The sequence below is a fragment of the Helobdella robusta genome, assembly GCF_000326865.2.
Source record: "Helobdella robusta unplaced genomic scaffold HELROscaffold_1, whole genome shotgun sequence".
In the NCBI taxonomy this organism is placed as follows: Eukaryota; Metazoa; Annelida; class Clitellata; order Rhynchobdellida; family Glossiphoniidae; genus Helobdella; species Helobdella robusta.
In genome coordinates, this window is record NW_008703570.1 from 5,481,986 (window position 1) to 5,499,917 (window position 17,932).

Below are 17,932 nucleotides of genomic sequence, written 5' to 3' on the forward strand. Positions count from 1 at the left end.
CCCACAAGCACTTAAGTTCGTCTTTGCCGTTTGATTTTAGATAATTGCGTAGTTTAATTCGCATAGATTCGGCATAGTGCTTGAGAGACCTAATGTTCAAGCCTCCCAATTTGAAGGGGAGCGACATGCATTCAGACACACAGCTGCTGATAGGTAGTGACAGCCATGATCTCACCGATTCAACAATGAGAGGGTCGAGGCAGTTGCCTATCCAGGTCAAGGAAATGTCGTATGTCCGCAACTCAAATGCCAATTGCGACGGTATATATCTACGTAGAATTTGTAGTTTCCAATTTGCCGTCGTGTCCAGTTTGTTAATCACTAATAGCAAATTTTTTAGCTTACCATTCAGCTGTTCTTTGGCCCTACTGTTGTTGCCTTCAAAATCATAGGTTTTGCCCAGATAGACAAAGTGTCCGCCTATGTCGACATGAGGAATTGGTTTTTCGTCGATAATCAGCATCGGGAGAAATTGTTCATAAGTACCGTTTTTTTTCCTCATACCGAATGTTGAACATTTATCAATTCTTAATTTCACGCCGGTTGCGATACACCATGCCCGGTTTATGTCAATAAGCTTTTGTGCACTTTCGGTGTTGTTGGCGATGATTGCTGTGTCGTCTGCAAATTGTAACCATGCTCTTGTTCTAAGGCTTGTTGTGGGACCCCATATGTAACCGCACTGCTGAAATTCGGTTTCTTCGAGTTTATAATAATAATAATAATAATGAAAGCAGACACTGTCCAGTTCATGTATCCAAATTTTTTTTAAACAAATTAATTTCATGAAACGTAAAAACGGATATGAAAAAGAATTCCAAAAAATATAAGAAAATTCTAAATAAATGGAACCCTTAAAGTTCTAAAAGTGTGATATAAATTCAATACTCTCACTTTAAACACACACACAAAAGAACTTAAAATAATAGTAAAAGAAAATAAACATAATTAAAAAAACCTGTAAGCTACTAAACACGCAAAAAGAATTTTTAGATATTTTCATAAATCCAATCCAGACTTCAAATTAAACTTATAATAATAAAACGCATTAAACTTTCTACCCACATATTTGTAATAAGGAAAACTAAGTTTCAATCATATTTATAATCCACATTCATACAACAATTATCTAATTCGTTCTTAAATTTATTCATACCACATGCAATCTCTCAACAAACAATTCCAGATGGGAATGATTCTACATGTTAAAAAAACATTTTATAACGTTACTTCTAAAGCTAGGCAATTTCAACTTTGAGTTGTGTCCTGAGTTTTACTTCTAGAACAATCAAAATATTTCGCAACGGGTTACATTTCATTGTCTTTTTCAATTTTAAGTTGCTTGTTTAAAATTATCGAATCTACTCTAGCTCACAAAATTTTAACGTTGGAAGGTTTAAATACTTAAGTGTATTAATATAATTCCACACTTTTGCATACTCCGGCACAGAAGAGTCTCATATAACAATAAAAAAAGGACTCTTTTTTTAAATGATGAATTTGCGTGCAATTAGGCGCAACCTAGAATAAAAATTTAATAAGCTACACGAATTATATGCAAATCCGATCAAATATAGCTAAAAAATTTCCAAATTCTTAAATTCGTTCACAGACTTTTTACTTAGTTAATCAAAACTGAAAACGGAATGATAATTTCTAATAATTGTACGTATGATAGCAACTGATCAAAGCCAAAAATGCAGTTATATTTCTTAATTGGAGCTTTTAATTTAATTAAAAAATTGCTTTAAAAAATGCCTTGTCGAACGTAAGGTTATTTTACTGACGAGTATAAAATCTCTTTTTCGTAAGTTTTTTGTTTAGGAAGAGGTAGACGTATAATTTTCAGCCTGCCACTCTGACTTCCAGCCTCAGACTCAGAAAAAATTGCCAACTTTTGCTTTATAATTTTACTTGAACACCACTACGAAAAAGAAGCATTTGAAATTATTCTAAGTTTATGTTTTAGAATCCACTAAAAGATGTTAATTAAATATTTTTCTGCATTGTTGTTCGTGAATGTGCAAAAATAGCTTTGTTTTATGCTGCGTTGAAAGGATGCAAATTTAATAGCAAACAAATTTTATAAGAGCACTAAAATGAAAACCATTTGTTCATTTTTTTATTGGTAAAAGTGATTGAATGAAATATAAATTAATTATGATTTTATTTAAATCTCCAGATATTATCATAATTATTGAAAAAAGCAGAACATTAAATATCATAGTGAAATTGGAATAACTCTTTTAAAAATTTGAACAACCCGCGTTTCCATGAAGTACGTACCAGAATTGTCATGACCAAACTCTCTTGTCTGATCGATGCATAACAAATACTTTTTTTTATAGATTTGGCAAATAATATTTTATCAACCACCTTTCAGATTTGTCGTAATTTAGATCTGAACATGAAAACGACTCTAAAGCGCTATATAAATGGCCAAGATTTAAGTATTGTATTTTGAACCGTTTTGTTTGCAAAGATGTTTTCCTAGAGACTCCTGAACTCTCCTGATTCTATTATATTGGCAATTAGAGTTTTACCAATGAGGACGGATTATTTTTAAATAGAACGATGTTTGTTAGTGGTCACGAATGAAATAGCTAGCAAAAAAAAACAGCCGATACATTTCAAGCAACCTAACCGTTTGAAAGCAGCTTATATTCCGACTATTCACTTTATGCCGCTAGCAAGCGGTTTAAGAACAAATGCTAAGTTTTTACTGACACGTTAATCGTAAAAGCAAGTGCCGATTTAATCACTTTATTTGTAAAATTTTTCAAGTCAGTCGTTTTTTCAAAAATAAATGAATGCAAAATGTAAAATTGACTGAAGCATTCCAGAATAAAACTCAACACTTGATCACAGGCACACGAAGCAGATATTAAAACGTTTTGGCCCTTCCGCCAGCTATTTGAGTTTCAAATAGGATCAGCTGTTTTGCATTTTAGGAGTTATTAAAAAAGGTTTGAACAAACCTAAAATGCAGGTTAGTGTTAGGCACATACTCAGTGATTCACGCGTGCTCACACACGCTGCGTGTGTGTGGTCGAGATAAAATATCAGTTGCAATAACCATTGCCATTACTTATAGAATACAAATTGAACCGTTTGCACATTTTCAATGAAGATTTCTTAATATTGCATTAATAAAGCATCGGGCACACCTAATATTAAAATCACGAATTTTTTTGACATCAAAAAATTATTTTTTTAAAAGTTTAAAATCAGTGGAAAAGAAAAATTTATGCTTAAATTCAAAATCAAGGCTAACAATTATTATTGCCAAAATGTACGAACCAAGTAAAAGATTTGTAATGCTTAACAAGATGAAGCGAGCATGAAGTGATAAGCAGGTACAGCCATTTTATATATGTTTGAACATTAGCAAAACATTGAATAAAATAAGCAAAAAAAACAAACATCTTTGAAGTAAAGACTTGAGCCAGTCTGGCATATTTGACAGTTTAAAGAGCCCTGACAACCAGCACAATTGCCAAAACTTTGGCCTTTTTGACCATCATTCACCAGCTGACAAAATCCTTCAATCATTTGCCGATCGATCAACATATACGTGTACAAGTGAGCACATACCTGCAATTGCAAGTTAATATGAGCACTACAATTGTATTATTTTTCTAAATTTCAAAACATCGCTTTCAAAAATAAGTAACATCTGTCATAAAAGAAAATTTGTCACCATTGTCAAAAATTAAACTTTATCATTATGTTCAACAAACATCTTGAATTGTCATGAGTATAATTATGTCATTTAAAAATGTTAAAAAAATTAAGAAATCAATTGTGAAAATATTTAATTTATTTCTCTTTAGAATAATAATTTCAAAGAAACTCAGCCTAAATTACGTTTTAATTCATTGAAACAAAGTTTGACGATCATTATTTGTAGCATTCTTAAATTGCTGATTTGATTATTTATTTACATTGAGTTACTGATGGAAATAATAGTCAGGTTTCAACGACTTAAAAAATGCAGATAACAGAAAAATAATAAAAAAATTAACTCACTATAAGTGCATTTTTAGTTGCATAATCAGTAGACATGCTAACGCCAAACCAGATGGTGTTATTGCCCATTAATTCACGAACTTGGGCGATATTTTTAACCTCTAAAAGTATCATGAAATTTGTTTATCAAACATGAATTCAAAAACGAAAAGTGATTAGGACTAACGCAATTCATAATTTCTCTTCGTGCACGATTTCTCCGTAAACTTGCAATTAAAATAAGATTGCTTTGTAACGTCATTCGTCTGAAACTTAGGAGCGCCAACCATAACGCTGCAAAAAATGTCTTTTTAACAATAAAAATGTATCAGATATGAAAAACAGTTACCAATAAAATTACAGAATTTTGTTATGTTAATTTTTTTTTCGTTTCGATATCAGTTAAACCCCGATAGGTTTGATACAAACTATATACTACATCCTGCTTCCAAAACATTTAAGAAATTTTCTAAAATTAACTCTAAAGTTTTCAAAAGGATATGAAGTGATATTTGAAAATAATAGTAGTAGTAGTAGTAAAAATAATAATAATAGTAGTAGTGGCGGTGTTGGTGGATGTTGCAGTAGTAGTAGTAGTAGTATTAGCTGTGTTATAATTATTAGTATTATACAACCCTGAGTGCCAAGTGTATAATTTTACGGCTGCTATTTAATTGCTCTTAATTTGCCTTAACTAACGGAAATCCGTATTATGTTTTAAAAAAGTTATTTTCTTTAGATTATTTTTTTATATAAAAGCAAACTTTATAAAAAAAAAGTTGAAAGGTCTGCCTAGAAAGGAAAAGTGGCTTTACTCAGTGGACCGGGGTGAGAGTGTTGATTTTAATAAAAAAAAAGGTCAAAATTAAATATATATTAAACTGTTATTGTCAAAAACTCTATAGAGCGCTAATCAGAGCGCTACTGGAATGTAGTGGGTTATTCCATAAATAATAAACTTAAATAATTAACAAAGAATAAACTTAATTATATACAAAACATTTTGAGTGCCAATCCTGGTTGAAGCTGGTAAGCTGTTTCGAAGTCACAATTCATTATTAACTATAAATTAAGAAAAATTCGCGGAAGATATATACAATAAAAAATAACAAAATGACTTGGGTTTATTTGGAAACAAAACTAATGGCAAGGGTTCAAATGTCTCATTTGGAGGCGATTCGACTTTTTTTTTTAGGAAACTAATGAAGAAAATAATATTTCCACAAAAAGTTAGATCATCAAGTTGTGTATAATCGACAAATATTTTATTAGGCGGCGTGGTCAAACAGACATAACCTTTGTATAATGAACCGTGCCAAGTTTGCGACAAAATAAGTTCGTACCTTATCAGTTAACAAATTTTAACTTGTTAAATTTTGAGGCAATAGATTTGATGCTGAAAAATCTTATTTTAATGATGAACCACAATTGTTTAGGAAACTTGGCGATTTCTCGTCGATCCCTAGGCACCCGATACTGAGCAAAAAATTATCTTCATTTTCAACCTTGTTGGATCTTTTTTTGTCTAACAAATTCCAGTTTATTTCTCGGTATAAAGTGTGTGTATGCGCGCGTCCGTCTGTATGTTTGTGATAGTGTGAGTTTGTGTGTGTTGAGAATACTAAATACATCTAGCATGATAAAAATCTACCTAATCTATTTATAGTCTATCCTTATGCTAAAGTGGAAACTTAAATTTTTTCAAGTTAAAAATTTTTTTAATGTGTAAAAAATAAACCGCAAATTTATACCTCAACGTATCTTGGTAATTATAAAAGTCAAAAGAAAATCCGAAGTATGAGCCAGGTACACCTTTCCACGTTTTAGGATCAATCGTATCAACGTTGAAACAAATTCCGAAATTGGATAAGTATATCGACACGAAACAAATGAAAGATAGGAGACACTGTTCACTGATCCTATTCTTATCCATTTTCTGGAAAATAATAGAATTAATTAAAGAATTAAATTACAAAAAACTTAATATTATAAATAACAACAGAGCGAAAACTTTTTGTGAATAAAATGTGTTTTTAATAAAAACCGGTAGTAAAAATAAATTTGCTGGTACCTTTATTTTACTTTATGGAAGATGGTTTCTTTAAACTTATCAGTATTAACTTGAAAGAACTATTTACAATAAATTTTTATACAACAATATCTAACTTTGGAACTAAATCGAACAACTTGTTAATATAAATATAAGATTTTATATCCTAACTACAAACTAACAACCACAGGCACGTTCGCAGCCAACATCGCATCTCAAACGAACACGGGATGCGAACAAATGACTAAGAGTGTGTGTGTTTAAATAAGAGGCTGAGCTTCATGCAGTTCATATAAGGATATATCTATACTATATGTATTATATTTTATTTATTAAATATGACATGAATAAACTTTATAAGTATGTGTGCATACATATTAACGGGTTAATACTTCCCTAAGTACGTACCTATATAAATATATATTTTAATATATATATATATATATATATATATATATATATCAACATTCAACAATATAAATATATATATGTATATATATATATATTAATATATATATATATATATATATATATGTTAATGATGAAAATCACAGCATGTTCGACGTTAGTTAACTAGTTAACTTCCAATTTAACTTTTCGATTTTTCTAACGGTTGATCGTAAATCATTTCCAAGTATTTTTAGTTCAAAACCAAAATTGTTTATCTTATGCATGATAGAACAGAAAAGCTTTTTTCGGTACTCTTATACCATCTTCGAAATACCGAAAAATGGATTGAAAAATGAAAAAAGACCGAATACCGAAAAAAACTTTTCGGTTCGATCATGCATAAAATAAAAAAAATTTTGGTTTTGGTTATGATTTTGGTTTGGTTTCGTTCAAACCTCATTTCGTTATTGACTAAAAAAACTTGAAAATGATTCACGATCAACCGTTAGAAAAATCGAAAAGTTATATTGGATAATAACTAACGCCGAACATGCTGTGATTTTTATCAATAATTGCATTTCTGACAGTCTCAATCCAATATATATATATATATATATATATATATATATATATATATAAATAAATAAATAAATATATATATATATATATATCTTAATTCAATATATATATATATATCCTAATTCAATATATATATAAATATATATATATATATATATATATATATATATATATATATTACGATCCCTTGAGGGAACGTTGCAGCCGATGGTGTTGACTCTTAACATCGATTTCTTATCAATTTCCAATATCCTTTTCTATCGTAGTCTAATTATTTAAATTCAACGTTCAAACCTCATTTTGTTCAAAAACGTCATTCGCCTAATTATAATTTCAGTTTTTTAACCTTATTAATGCATGTTAGAATCATCAATCTGTCATTTTTCTTTTATAAATATATCCGACGAGACTTAATTTTTTTACTTCAACTTATTCCGATAGACTTTTCTAAATTGGTTTCTTTTCATTCATTTCCCATTTTCAGTATTCAACTGATTCCAAACAACTTTCTATGTATAGTATTGGACAATTTTTAAGAGATTTTTTTTAAAATAAACATTAACATGGATAATATATATCATGTATCAAATTAGTTTTAGTATAAATGAAGAGAGGGCATATCAATAATGTCTAATGAAATGTCCTTACATACTCCACGTTACTTGTAATATAATTTTTACTAAAAAAATTTTATAAATAAACAAATTTTGAATTAAAAATTTTTATAACGATAGAAAAAGTTTCAAAAAGTTTTTTCAACTTCTCCATTAAAATTTGAAACAAACATAATTTGTAAAATTGTGGCGAAATAATTAAATATATTTTTAACAAATTAAGCTTATAAAAATGTTTTTTATGTACGGTTTATTAAAATACCTAAATATATTTAATAATTTGGCAACACGCAATTTTCGACAGCACTTGTGTAAATATGTTTAACTAGTACATTCCACCCAGTTGGAAAAAATAATTCTCACTCATTGAGAAACATACTTATTTTAGTAGTAATATCAAGGTATCAATGCATAGTATCAATACAATAATTGAATTGACATGCATATAAACATTAACTTATTCTTAAGATCATCTCCATACACACAAACACCTAATTTGTTTTGTCAAAAATTTTTGACTTGAAGCATTTAAAATGTTAATGGAATTGGTACCCGATATGTTTTGTCAATTTTTATATTATCTAAACGAAAATTATTGTGCTGCTCATCATTTTTTAGCCGGTTTCATCAAATAGCCGAGCGCTATTTTTCGTTATATTGTTGTCATTCTGCATCAAAATATGTTAAACTTATTTCGTTTATGAAAAATCCGTTAACAAAATAACATTGAAAATAGTAAGAAATAGCTAATTAAAAACCATGTATTCAATTCTATTTTCAATATACTATTCTAGACACCATCTAAATTTTGGGATATTCGGTAAAATTTGTCAACTCATGCATACGTTCCAAAGCAAGAAGCTGTCTTAGATGTTTTCGATAATAACACCAGTTTTGTATACAATAGAAAATTTAGCATTTCAGTGTTCTATATCCGTTTGTGTAAATCCATGAAGTGAAAATTTACAATGTGACTCAAATTTATTCTTTGACTGACACAAATATGTTGTAACTACTGGAAGGTATACATTTGCTCAGCGGTATCATTTCAGCTATGAAATAGGGTGATCAAATTTATACGGTTAATGATGGGGCATGAAAACTGTATTATTAAAGTATGGTTTTACTACACGTTATATAATGTATACGTATACAAATATAAAAATTAATAATAAATTGTTTCAATGATAATACACAAATAATAATAAAGTTTATACGTTAATTAATATTAAAATAATATTCCGCCATTATAATGAACACACAATACAACAACTGCTTTCTACAGTTAGAACACCAATTATTTATGAATTAATCGACCAATTAACATTCATTCCATAATAAATACGACACTCTTATTTTTACAACCACCATTACTACATACCTCAGCCGAACATCCACTATAAACATTTTACAGAAATAAACATTATATTTCATATCTTTAAAAAATTCAGGTAATTTCAGTATTTTGTTTTCTACAAAATAAAAAATTTCATTAGAAATGTTACTTTTTATAACAAACTTAATCTAAATGGGCTAGCTCTAACGTAATATTAGAACAATGTAAATACATTGATTTGCAAAGCATATTTATTCCATAAACGTGACCAAATAGAAAAAAATTCCATAAACTCAGAAACTGTTCTAAAATTATAAATACAAAAACTTTAGAAATTGGCTTACAAGAAAATTTTTACCAAATACAGAAAAAGTTTTTAAGACAAATTTGCATATTTATCTTTAATAGAAAAGAAGAGTTTTTTATTTAAGAGACTGAGCTTCAAAAATTTATGTTTAAGGAAATTTATCATATTTACAATTTAATGATTTGGTAAAATGTCTTTTAAATAAACTCCCCCATTGAAATTTTTTTCTCTTACACAAACATAAATGTCATGTTTTTAAAATTTATTAAATTTTGGATGTAATATCAGCAGTCAAATATTTCAGAGCTAAAAATTTGATCCAACGTGGCAACAGTAACATGTGTTGGTAATTTTTTAGTATCAATAAATAAAAATCATAACACCTCTTGTGTATCCTTTTAATTTATTGCTATCAAATGGAGATATTCCTAAATAGTTTAAAATTAGAAAGTCATACCAATATTAGGGAGTGGGAGTGAAAGGGATTTTTAAAATTATAGACTGATTCTCTTTGTCCCTATCCTCTATTAGTGAAATTTAGTTAACCTTAACCTCTAGTTGTTAGTTTTGTCGTAACATTTTTTTCACTTAGCAAAAATGTATGACGTATTTTCAGAAGTTTATTTTTTAAAGCTTTTCAATGAAAAATTTTATTTAAAATTTGTATGAAATCGTTGATTGAAAAGAAGTAGTTAAATAACTTGCAACTTACAAAGATCCACTGGTAATTTAAAAAATTAAAATTTGTGATGTATGCCGATAACATAAAATTCAAAAATTATCAACGATTTTTTATTGACATTTTGAAATCAAACTTTAGTGACTAAGCTAATCGGTTATTGAAACTCATAAAATAATCAACGGCTCTATTTGAAATCTCAAAATTAAACACCTCTCAATTCATAAATGTAATGATGGTCAGTTTATTAATTCGCTGCTGTTCTAATCAGTTTCCTTCTTTTGCAGTTTAACGGCATTTGAGCACTGGGAGATTATCTCTTTACCTTTGAATTTGTTCATTTGGTTTGCTTTTAATGGGATCCACCACACCAAGCTTTTGTTTTAATCTGATACCAATTTTTTATGGTTTTCAGTGTTTTATTTATTTTATTCTGCATTTTGTTAATTTATTTATATTCAAAATGAATTGTTATATTATCTATTTGGAGGCAAATTATGGAGTTATAGAATCAACCAACCCATTTCAAAAATTAAAAGGTTTACGCAAATTGAACTGTTAGAAAAAAATGCCACTTGTGTGAACGGTACCCTCACTTATGGGCATACAATTTAATTAATGAGGCCAACAAATGATCGAATCCTCTAAATAATGTGTTGGTTCAATGACTAACATTTTAAATAGATGTAAAAGTTCAAGTAACAGTATGTTGGTAACTCGTTCTATATAGTGAATATAGAAATCTCCAGCCAGAAGTATGCAATCGCATCAAATGTGTTCAAGAGCAAGTAGCAACTAAAACAATGATAACATGATACCAGGTCTGTCTATTGTCAAGTGAATTAACAATAAATTTAAATGTATTTGCTTTAAAATAGTTTAAAGCTGGCAAATCAATTTTTATATAGCAAAAAGTTTGTTGAAAAATAATTAAAAGCACGGAAAAAAAATTCTGTCTCAAGCAAACTCGGCTAAAAATGGCCTTGCTGCATGATTGATCTAACATAACATATGACGTATCATGATTGATCTAACAGGTTGACGGGATGACAGTTATCCGATGTTGTCAATATAAAAATATCATCGTTACTTGATAAACAATATTCGATTTTGACGCAATGGATTAAACCTACATTAACAGTTATTCGAACTGCAATTTCACCAGCACGACCAACCACAATATTATTTACATTTGGTACATTTTGATTTTCACTTCAAATGTTTTGTTTCATTCAGATTTTAAGATTTTCTATCCCGTAGTGTTCGACTGGTTTGTAATAAAAAATCGACATTGTGAAGTTTTTTTTCTTTAATTGGATTTATCACTCAGTTTGTTTTTTTGTTTGTTCGTTCATTTGTTTGTTTGTTTGTTTATTCGTTTGTATGTTCGATCGATCGTCTTTCGGATCTTGTGTTATACAGTGACAAAAATTAATTTAATTATTTAAATCATCTTTTGACATTTAAACAAATATTTTATAAAAATATTTAATTTTTATTGTCATAAACAGCCACTGAAAAATACGCAGTGTGTTTTTCTTTCTTGTGAGTGTCAATCTTCTAATTTTAAGCGCGAGAAGGCCATTCAAAATTAATTTGTGCAAACATTATATATATATATTAATTAAACTCTCCCTAAATAAGGTTAATTCATTCATCTTTTTACCTTTTCAAATGTTTAAAAACTCATCCGAATGTTATATAATCTAATTTTTGAAATATTAAACAAATTATAGCATATGTTCATACCTATTTTTATGCATGTATCAAGTCGTTGATTTGCATGTATCATCGTGTTCGGGGAGGGTTTGCATGAGCATGCGATGGGTTCTCATGTTGTGAGGCATTTCAATCTTCTTCGTGTTAAATGAGAAGGTCTGAGGAACAGACGCGATAAGCTCATGATAGGTTTGTCGAAATGTCGAAGCGGACCTTTGCCGAAATTTTCGGGGTTTCTATAGCCTATGTTTGTGTGCTCATATTATGATTGTAATATAAGTACATCAAGAAAACAGATCAGTGATAAGTGTGGTGTGTGTCTGTGCGTTTGTTTGTGTTTGTGTGCGTGTGAGTATGTGTGTGTGTGTGTGTGTGTGTGTGTGTGTGTGTGTGTTAGAAATGTTTTAAAGTTTTAAAGTGTTAAAGTGAGAATTAAATATCCATTATTTATATATTCACACCTTAAATATTTCGTTAGCATTTTTTACATTTATAAACATGATTTACAGCATAATAAATTTGGATATCCAAATGAATTTGCTTCATTTGCCTCGTAGATATAATAGAACTCTACATACTGAAATACGTGTATGATGTTTTTAACCGCTATTAAGCAACTGATGCATACGTTGCAAAGAAGCATTGTAAGCTCCAATGTGTGCATTATATATTAGATATATTATATATACATATATATGTAATTGAAAAACGTTGGAATAAAGAAAAAAGTTGCTTCACGGAACATATTGTGCATATTACATTGGTCGTCGTATATACAATTTTATTTGCCTGTGTTTTAATATACAATTAATTGATCTCGTAATTCAAAAAGCGCATACACTTGTCAGAGTTAAAACCAAAAGAAACTTAAATTTTTTTTAAATAAACAATAGCGTGACCCTCTGCGATTTTTTTTATGTGAAAGAAAGTTCAAAGTACAATAAATGCTGGAGATGAACTTGTTTATTAAAGTTATTATTCTTCCTCTCTCTTTCTCTCTCTCTTTCTCTCTCTCTCTCTCTCTCTCTTTCAATTTCTCTCTTCCTATAATTTATAATATATCTATGATTTAACATGAATAAATTTTTATTGTATATATTATTTATTCGTTACGCTTTTCCTCTGCTATTTTACTATTTCGATAAATGTTCATACGCCATATACATTTTAGGTAATGCACCGGATATATTCCTAATTATATATAAACAATTAAATATATATATATGTATATATATATATATATTTATATATATACTATATATATATATGTGTGTGTGAAAAAAGATAAATGAATATGAATATATATATATATATATATATATATATATATATATATATATATATGTATATATATATATATTTATGTATGTATGTAATATGGTTTAGGAAAGAATGTACGCCGATATAACAAGCAAGGATGGTAGGAATGATGTGAGAGGATATTCTCTTGAAATACGTAACAGCACAAGCGATGTAGTAACATTGTCAGTAGGGAACTGTTCCTACTTTCGACTTTTCTTATCGATAGCAGTCGAGTGTAGTCATTCAAGGTTATTTATACTTTTTGAGTAATTAATTAATTCAAGAAGGTTTCTCATTTGAAAGATTTATTTTTACTTGATGAAATTTGAAACTCCTTACACTATTTAATGGATATTTGAAGTCATTTATTTATTGGTTGCAAAGTTTGGATAACTTGTTCTAATAGCTATATATAAATGAATGAATAAAATAAATTATTCATATATATGCAAAATATTTCATAATATAATTTTTATCAAATTTGTAAATATGGATCTAATTTTTTTTTATTTTCAAAATTTTTCGATTTGACTGTCTGTGAAAAGTTTCGATGATTTTTGAAATAATAAAACAGTGGTCGGGGAAATGTACTACCCAGATGGATTGCCCGCGGGCTACTACGCCATGGGCCAGGAGGAATACATGGGCCAGGAAGACGAGTGGGAAAGACAGGGATTGCTGGATCCCGCTTGGGAAAGACAGCAAAAAAAGGTTCCTAAAAAATAAACTGTAATTTAGATTGTGGCCTGAAGAAAATTTAAGCTCTCACTTTAATTTATACATTTGTTTTTTAATTATTTTTCATAAATACTGACAATTGTTGTAACAAACAATCCACATTAAAAATTAATTCAAATACATTAAAAAATTCAACAGTTAAAACAAACTAGATTATTAGGCATCTGTTTATAATTCATAATTCGTTCATATTTACATAAGCACATATACAAGATAGCACACATAACCATTAATTGATTCAATGCTGGCGGCAACAATTTTAACAAAAATTTGGCAAAGTTAAAGAAATTTGAATGAATTAAAATAAGAATTGGTGAAAATGTTTATTTTTTTGAAATTGCAGAAAAGCACGATATGATAACATTGATAACCACATTTTATTTATTACTAACTTTTTTTTAATTTTATCACATAATTTGCAACAACTTATTTTTTTGCGTTTAGCTTAGGTACATTTTTTAATAACATTCTTTACTGTAATATTTTAACTTCAGAACAGTGTGAGATAAATAATTTTCGAATAAAATGATTTTAATTTAATTTAATTTGTAGTTTCAATTAGCACGTTCGTTAACGTAACATTATTCAATACTTGCACTAAATGTGTTATTTCATTCAGACATTTACCGCATGGTGCAATTCTCATTTGCGAAAAGCGGGAACACAGATTGAAAATATAGAAGAAGATTTTCAGAATGGTCTCAAGTTAATGCTCCTCTTGGAAGTCATTTCTGGTGAACAATTAGGCAAACCAGACAGGGGCAAAATGCGTATTCACAAATTATCCAATGTCAATAAAGCTCTCCAGTTTATTGAAAGCAAAGGAGTTCATCTTGTCTCTATTGGAGCTGAAGGTGAATTGAATTTAAAATTGTTTTTATTATCTGCGTTTCAGTTAATTAAAATAGGTTAATATCTTATAAAAAAAACTAGAAATTGTTGACGGCAATTTGAAAATGACTCTGGGCATGATATGGACAATCATCCTGCGTTTTGCTATCCAGGACATTTCTGTGGAAGGTTTGGTTTTAGCTGCCATTAACAGTAACAGCATTGTTTCAATAATAACAAAATAAATTTGAAATAGAAATGACAGCTAAGGAAGGGTTGTTGTTGTGGTGTCAAAGAAAAACTGCACCTTACAAAAATGTCAATGTCCAAAATTTCCATCTAAGGTTAACGTTAAAATTATATCTTTTTGTTACGGTTAAAATTTTTTTTTGTTTGTAAACTTAAACTGAAATAAAATTACTCAAATAAATTGTTTAACGCTAAGCATTTGATTAAAGCTTCAAAGATGGCTTGGCATTTTGCGCTCTCATCCACCGTCATCGACCAGAACTTCTTGACTATGGAAAACTCTCGAAAGTGTGTAGTGACATTTATCGACAACTTATACCTTTTTTAAATTGATTAATAATTGTGTTTAAAGGTATCAAACATTATTTTCACAGGATAATCCACTGCAAAATCTAAATTTGGCGTTTGATGTTGCCGAAAAATATTTAGATATACCAAAGATGTTGGATGCAGATGGTGGGTTGAATGCTTATCCTGTGTAACTGACATCCTCATATATTAAGCAAACAATCTAATCATTGTTCTTAATAGATATGGTAAGTTCAGCGAAACCAGATGAAAGATCAGTGATGACGTACGTTTCAGCTTACTACCACGCATTTGCTGGCGCTCAAAAAGTTCTGGAAATTTTCAATTTCATTTTATATTTTAAACATTGAAACATTTTTTTAAATAGAGCAAATTGAAATATTTTATCATTCGTACCTAGAATTTTTTAATATAATTTTCTTTGAAATAAATAGGCTGAGACTGCAGCCAACAGAATTTGTAAGGTGCTGAAGGTTAACCAAGAAAATGAAAGGCTAATGGAGGAATACGAAAGATTAGCTAGTGATGTAAGTAACAAGTGCAAAATAATAATAATAACAATAACAAATATAATAATAATTATAATATTTTTACATGAAACAGCTTTTGGCTTGGATTAGAAAAACTCGACCTTGGTTAGAAAACCGTCACACAGACAACACCATACCTGGTACAAGACGCAAATTGGCAGAGTTTCGAGATTACAGCAGAGCTCACAAGCCTCCGAGGGTGGATCAAAAAGCCAAACTGGAATCCACGTTTAACACGCTACAAACAAGATTGAGATTAAGCAACAGACCTGCTTATATGCCTACCGAAGGAAAAATGGTTTCGGTTAGTTGTTCGTGCTTTCTATTCAACAATATTTTCAAAGGTTATCACCACTTAGACTTAAACATATTTTAAAGAATCAAATAAAAGTTTAATGCAATCCATATTAAAACAATGAATAACTTACACACCTACTAGGATATAGCAACGGCGTGGATTGGTCTTGAAAGTGCGGAGAAGGGTTTTGAAGATTGGCTGTTGAAAGAATTGCAGAGGTTACAAGGAGAAAAAGATTAAAAAATTAAATAATTCTGTTTAATAAAATCTATCTTAGTTAAAAGTATGTTTATATTTGGGAATAAATGAATTGTAAAAGGCTCGAACGTTTGGAGCATTTGGCTCGTAAGTTCAAACAGAAGTGTGACATTCACGAAGAATGGTCTCTAGGCAAAGAAGATTTACTGCAGGCACAAGATTTCAAAAAGTGCAGACTCAGCGATCTTAAGGTTATTTACTTTACTTAGTAATTAATATTTGTTTGTGTATCGAATGCATGGACATCAAAATAAGTATTACTATCTTTTAGGATAAAGTACGATTGTACAGATGTCCGTCATCTCATGTAACGAATTATTTAATTTAGCAACCGCTTTAGAACCATCGCTCTTTATTGTGAGCGTGTTGTTCAATCAAATTTTGAAGTTTCTTCTGTTAGATATGGTATTTTCTGTTAAAAAGTATTTCTTCAACTATCAAAGTAAAAAAATAATTCTTTCATGCTAATGAATATTAAGCTAAACCTTATTTAATATTGTCACTCGTGTTTTCTCGTAAACTCATTTTTTTTAGTTTAATGAAAAAGCAAATTATTTTTTAAACATCTAGTAAACGAATATGTACTGAATCGATTAGTTAACAATATTGACTATGTTTATAACAAAATTTCATTTATATTTATAGTTATGTTATTATCATTTTTGTGATGAGAAGAACATTTCAAGTCAATAATCTTTGTACATTAAAGCGTTAATTTAAATGATGAAAAAGAAGCAACTTAATGCACTTAACATTTGCTGCTTGGTTGTGCAGGCATTGAAACAACGACATGTTGCTTTCGAGAGCGACCTGGCCAGCCATCAGGAACGTGTTGAACAAATTGCTGCCATCGCCCAAGAGTTGAAGTGAGATCCTTTCATTCATGCATGTTCAGTCCATATAAGTCTTGTAACCATAACCATACATTAAGAATTTTTTAGTTGCGTGTTTTATTTAATTTCATTTGTAAATGTACATCTAAATGTTGATACGTATTTTGCAAGCAACGAGAAATATGCGAGAAGGAAAAACTGTCAAAGCAAAAACAAAATCAGCCACTATACGTGAAATTTCACCATACTATTCGTTCATATCAGTCAACAAATTTTTAAGAAGTCTAAAAACTAAAAAATGGAAAATTAGCTTCGAATGAAATTTGTAAAAATAACTAAAAAAAAGAAAAAATTCATTCTACAGTCAACTTGGCTACCATGATGTTAAGTCTGTGAACATCAGATGCCAGAAGATTTGCGACCAGTGGGATGTGATGGGATCACTCAGCCAGCAAAGAAGAAACGCCCTTGACGTATTTATATATTTTTGTATATTTGTTTGGTTTGTATATTATATATTGACGTATTTTATATTTTTAATGTTTATAGACCTAGCTAGCCTTTAAATTGATTGATTGCATTCCATTTATTTATGGCACTACCTCCTTAGTGTATCACGTTAGTATTCATGAGTCACGTGGTTTTCTGTTAAACCATATGATGAATGAATTAAAAACACGTTTATAAAAATAATACGAAGCCAAAAAAAAGTCATAACGATTTATTTGAATATATGAATAAATAAATAAATATATAAATATATATTATATATATATATATATATATATTTATTTATATTTACAATATTCTATAAATTCTACCGAATGTTTGGCGTTAATATGTTTGTAGTTCGTTTTTTCGATTTTTCTCACTAAAGTTTTTTAGTGAACGTTTAGTTTTTA

General features: G+C 29.1%; 2 protein-coding genes across 2 annotated transcripts in view; one reads left to right on the forward strand and one right to left on the reverse strand.

Annotated features, from left to right (window-relative positions):
* Positions 1–2,884: 2,884 nt before the first annotated feature.
* On the reverse strand, positions 2,885–5,941 carry HELRODRAFT_158964 (hypothetical protein; the record flags this gene model as incomplete). Its single annotated transcript, XM_009010904.1, has 5 exons — positions 2,885–2,935; positions 3,424–3,594; positions 4,030–4,130; positions 5,450–5,587; positions 5,821–5,941. The coding sequence occupies 5 exons, from the start codon at positions 5,939–5,941 to the stop codon at positions 2,885–2,887; spliced, it is 582 nt and encodes a 193-aa protein (XP_009009152.1).
* A 7,682-nt stretch (positions 5,942–13,623) lies between these two features.
* Positions 13,624–17,932, forward strand: part of HELRODRAFT_93275 (hypothetical protein) — a gene marked incomplete at its 5' end in the record, with an annotated part of 12,083 nt that continues 7,774 nt past the window's right edge. The window contains 13 exons of the mRNA XM_009010905.1: positions 13,624–13,695; positions 14,342–14,576; positions 14,656–14,742; positions 14,810–14,897; positions 15,012–15,090; positions 15,177–15,258; positions 15,334–15,419; positions 15,546–15,638; positions 15,715–15,945; positions 16,081–16,157; positions 16,259–16,388; positions 16,972–17,063; positions 17,395–17,503. Of these exons, the coding sequence (XP_009009153.1) occupies positions 13,627–13,695; positions 14,342–14,576; positions 14,656–14,742; positions 14,810–14,897; positions 15,012–15,090; positions 15,177–15,258; positions 15,334–15,419; positions 15,546–15,638; positions 15,715–15,945; positions 16,081–16,157; positions 16,259–16,388; positions 16,972–17,063; positions 17,395–17,503 (1,458 nt within the window). The remainder of the gene's footprint in view (positions 13,696–14,341; positions 14,577–14,655; positions 14,743–14,809; positions 14,898–15,011; positions 15,091–15,176; positions 15,259–15,333; positions 15,420–15,545; positions 15,639–15,714; positions 15,946–16,080; positions 16,158–16,258; positions 16,389–16,971; positions 17,064–17,394; positions 17,504–17,932) is intronic.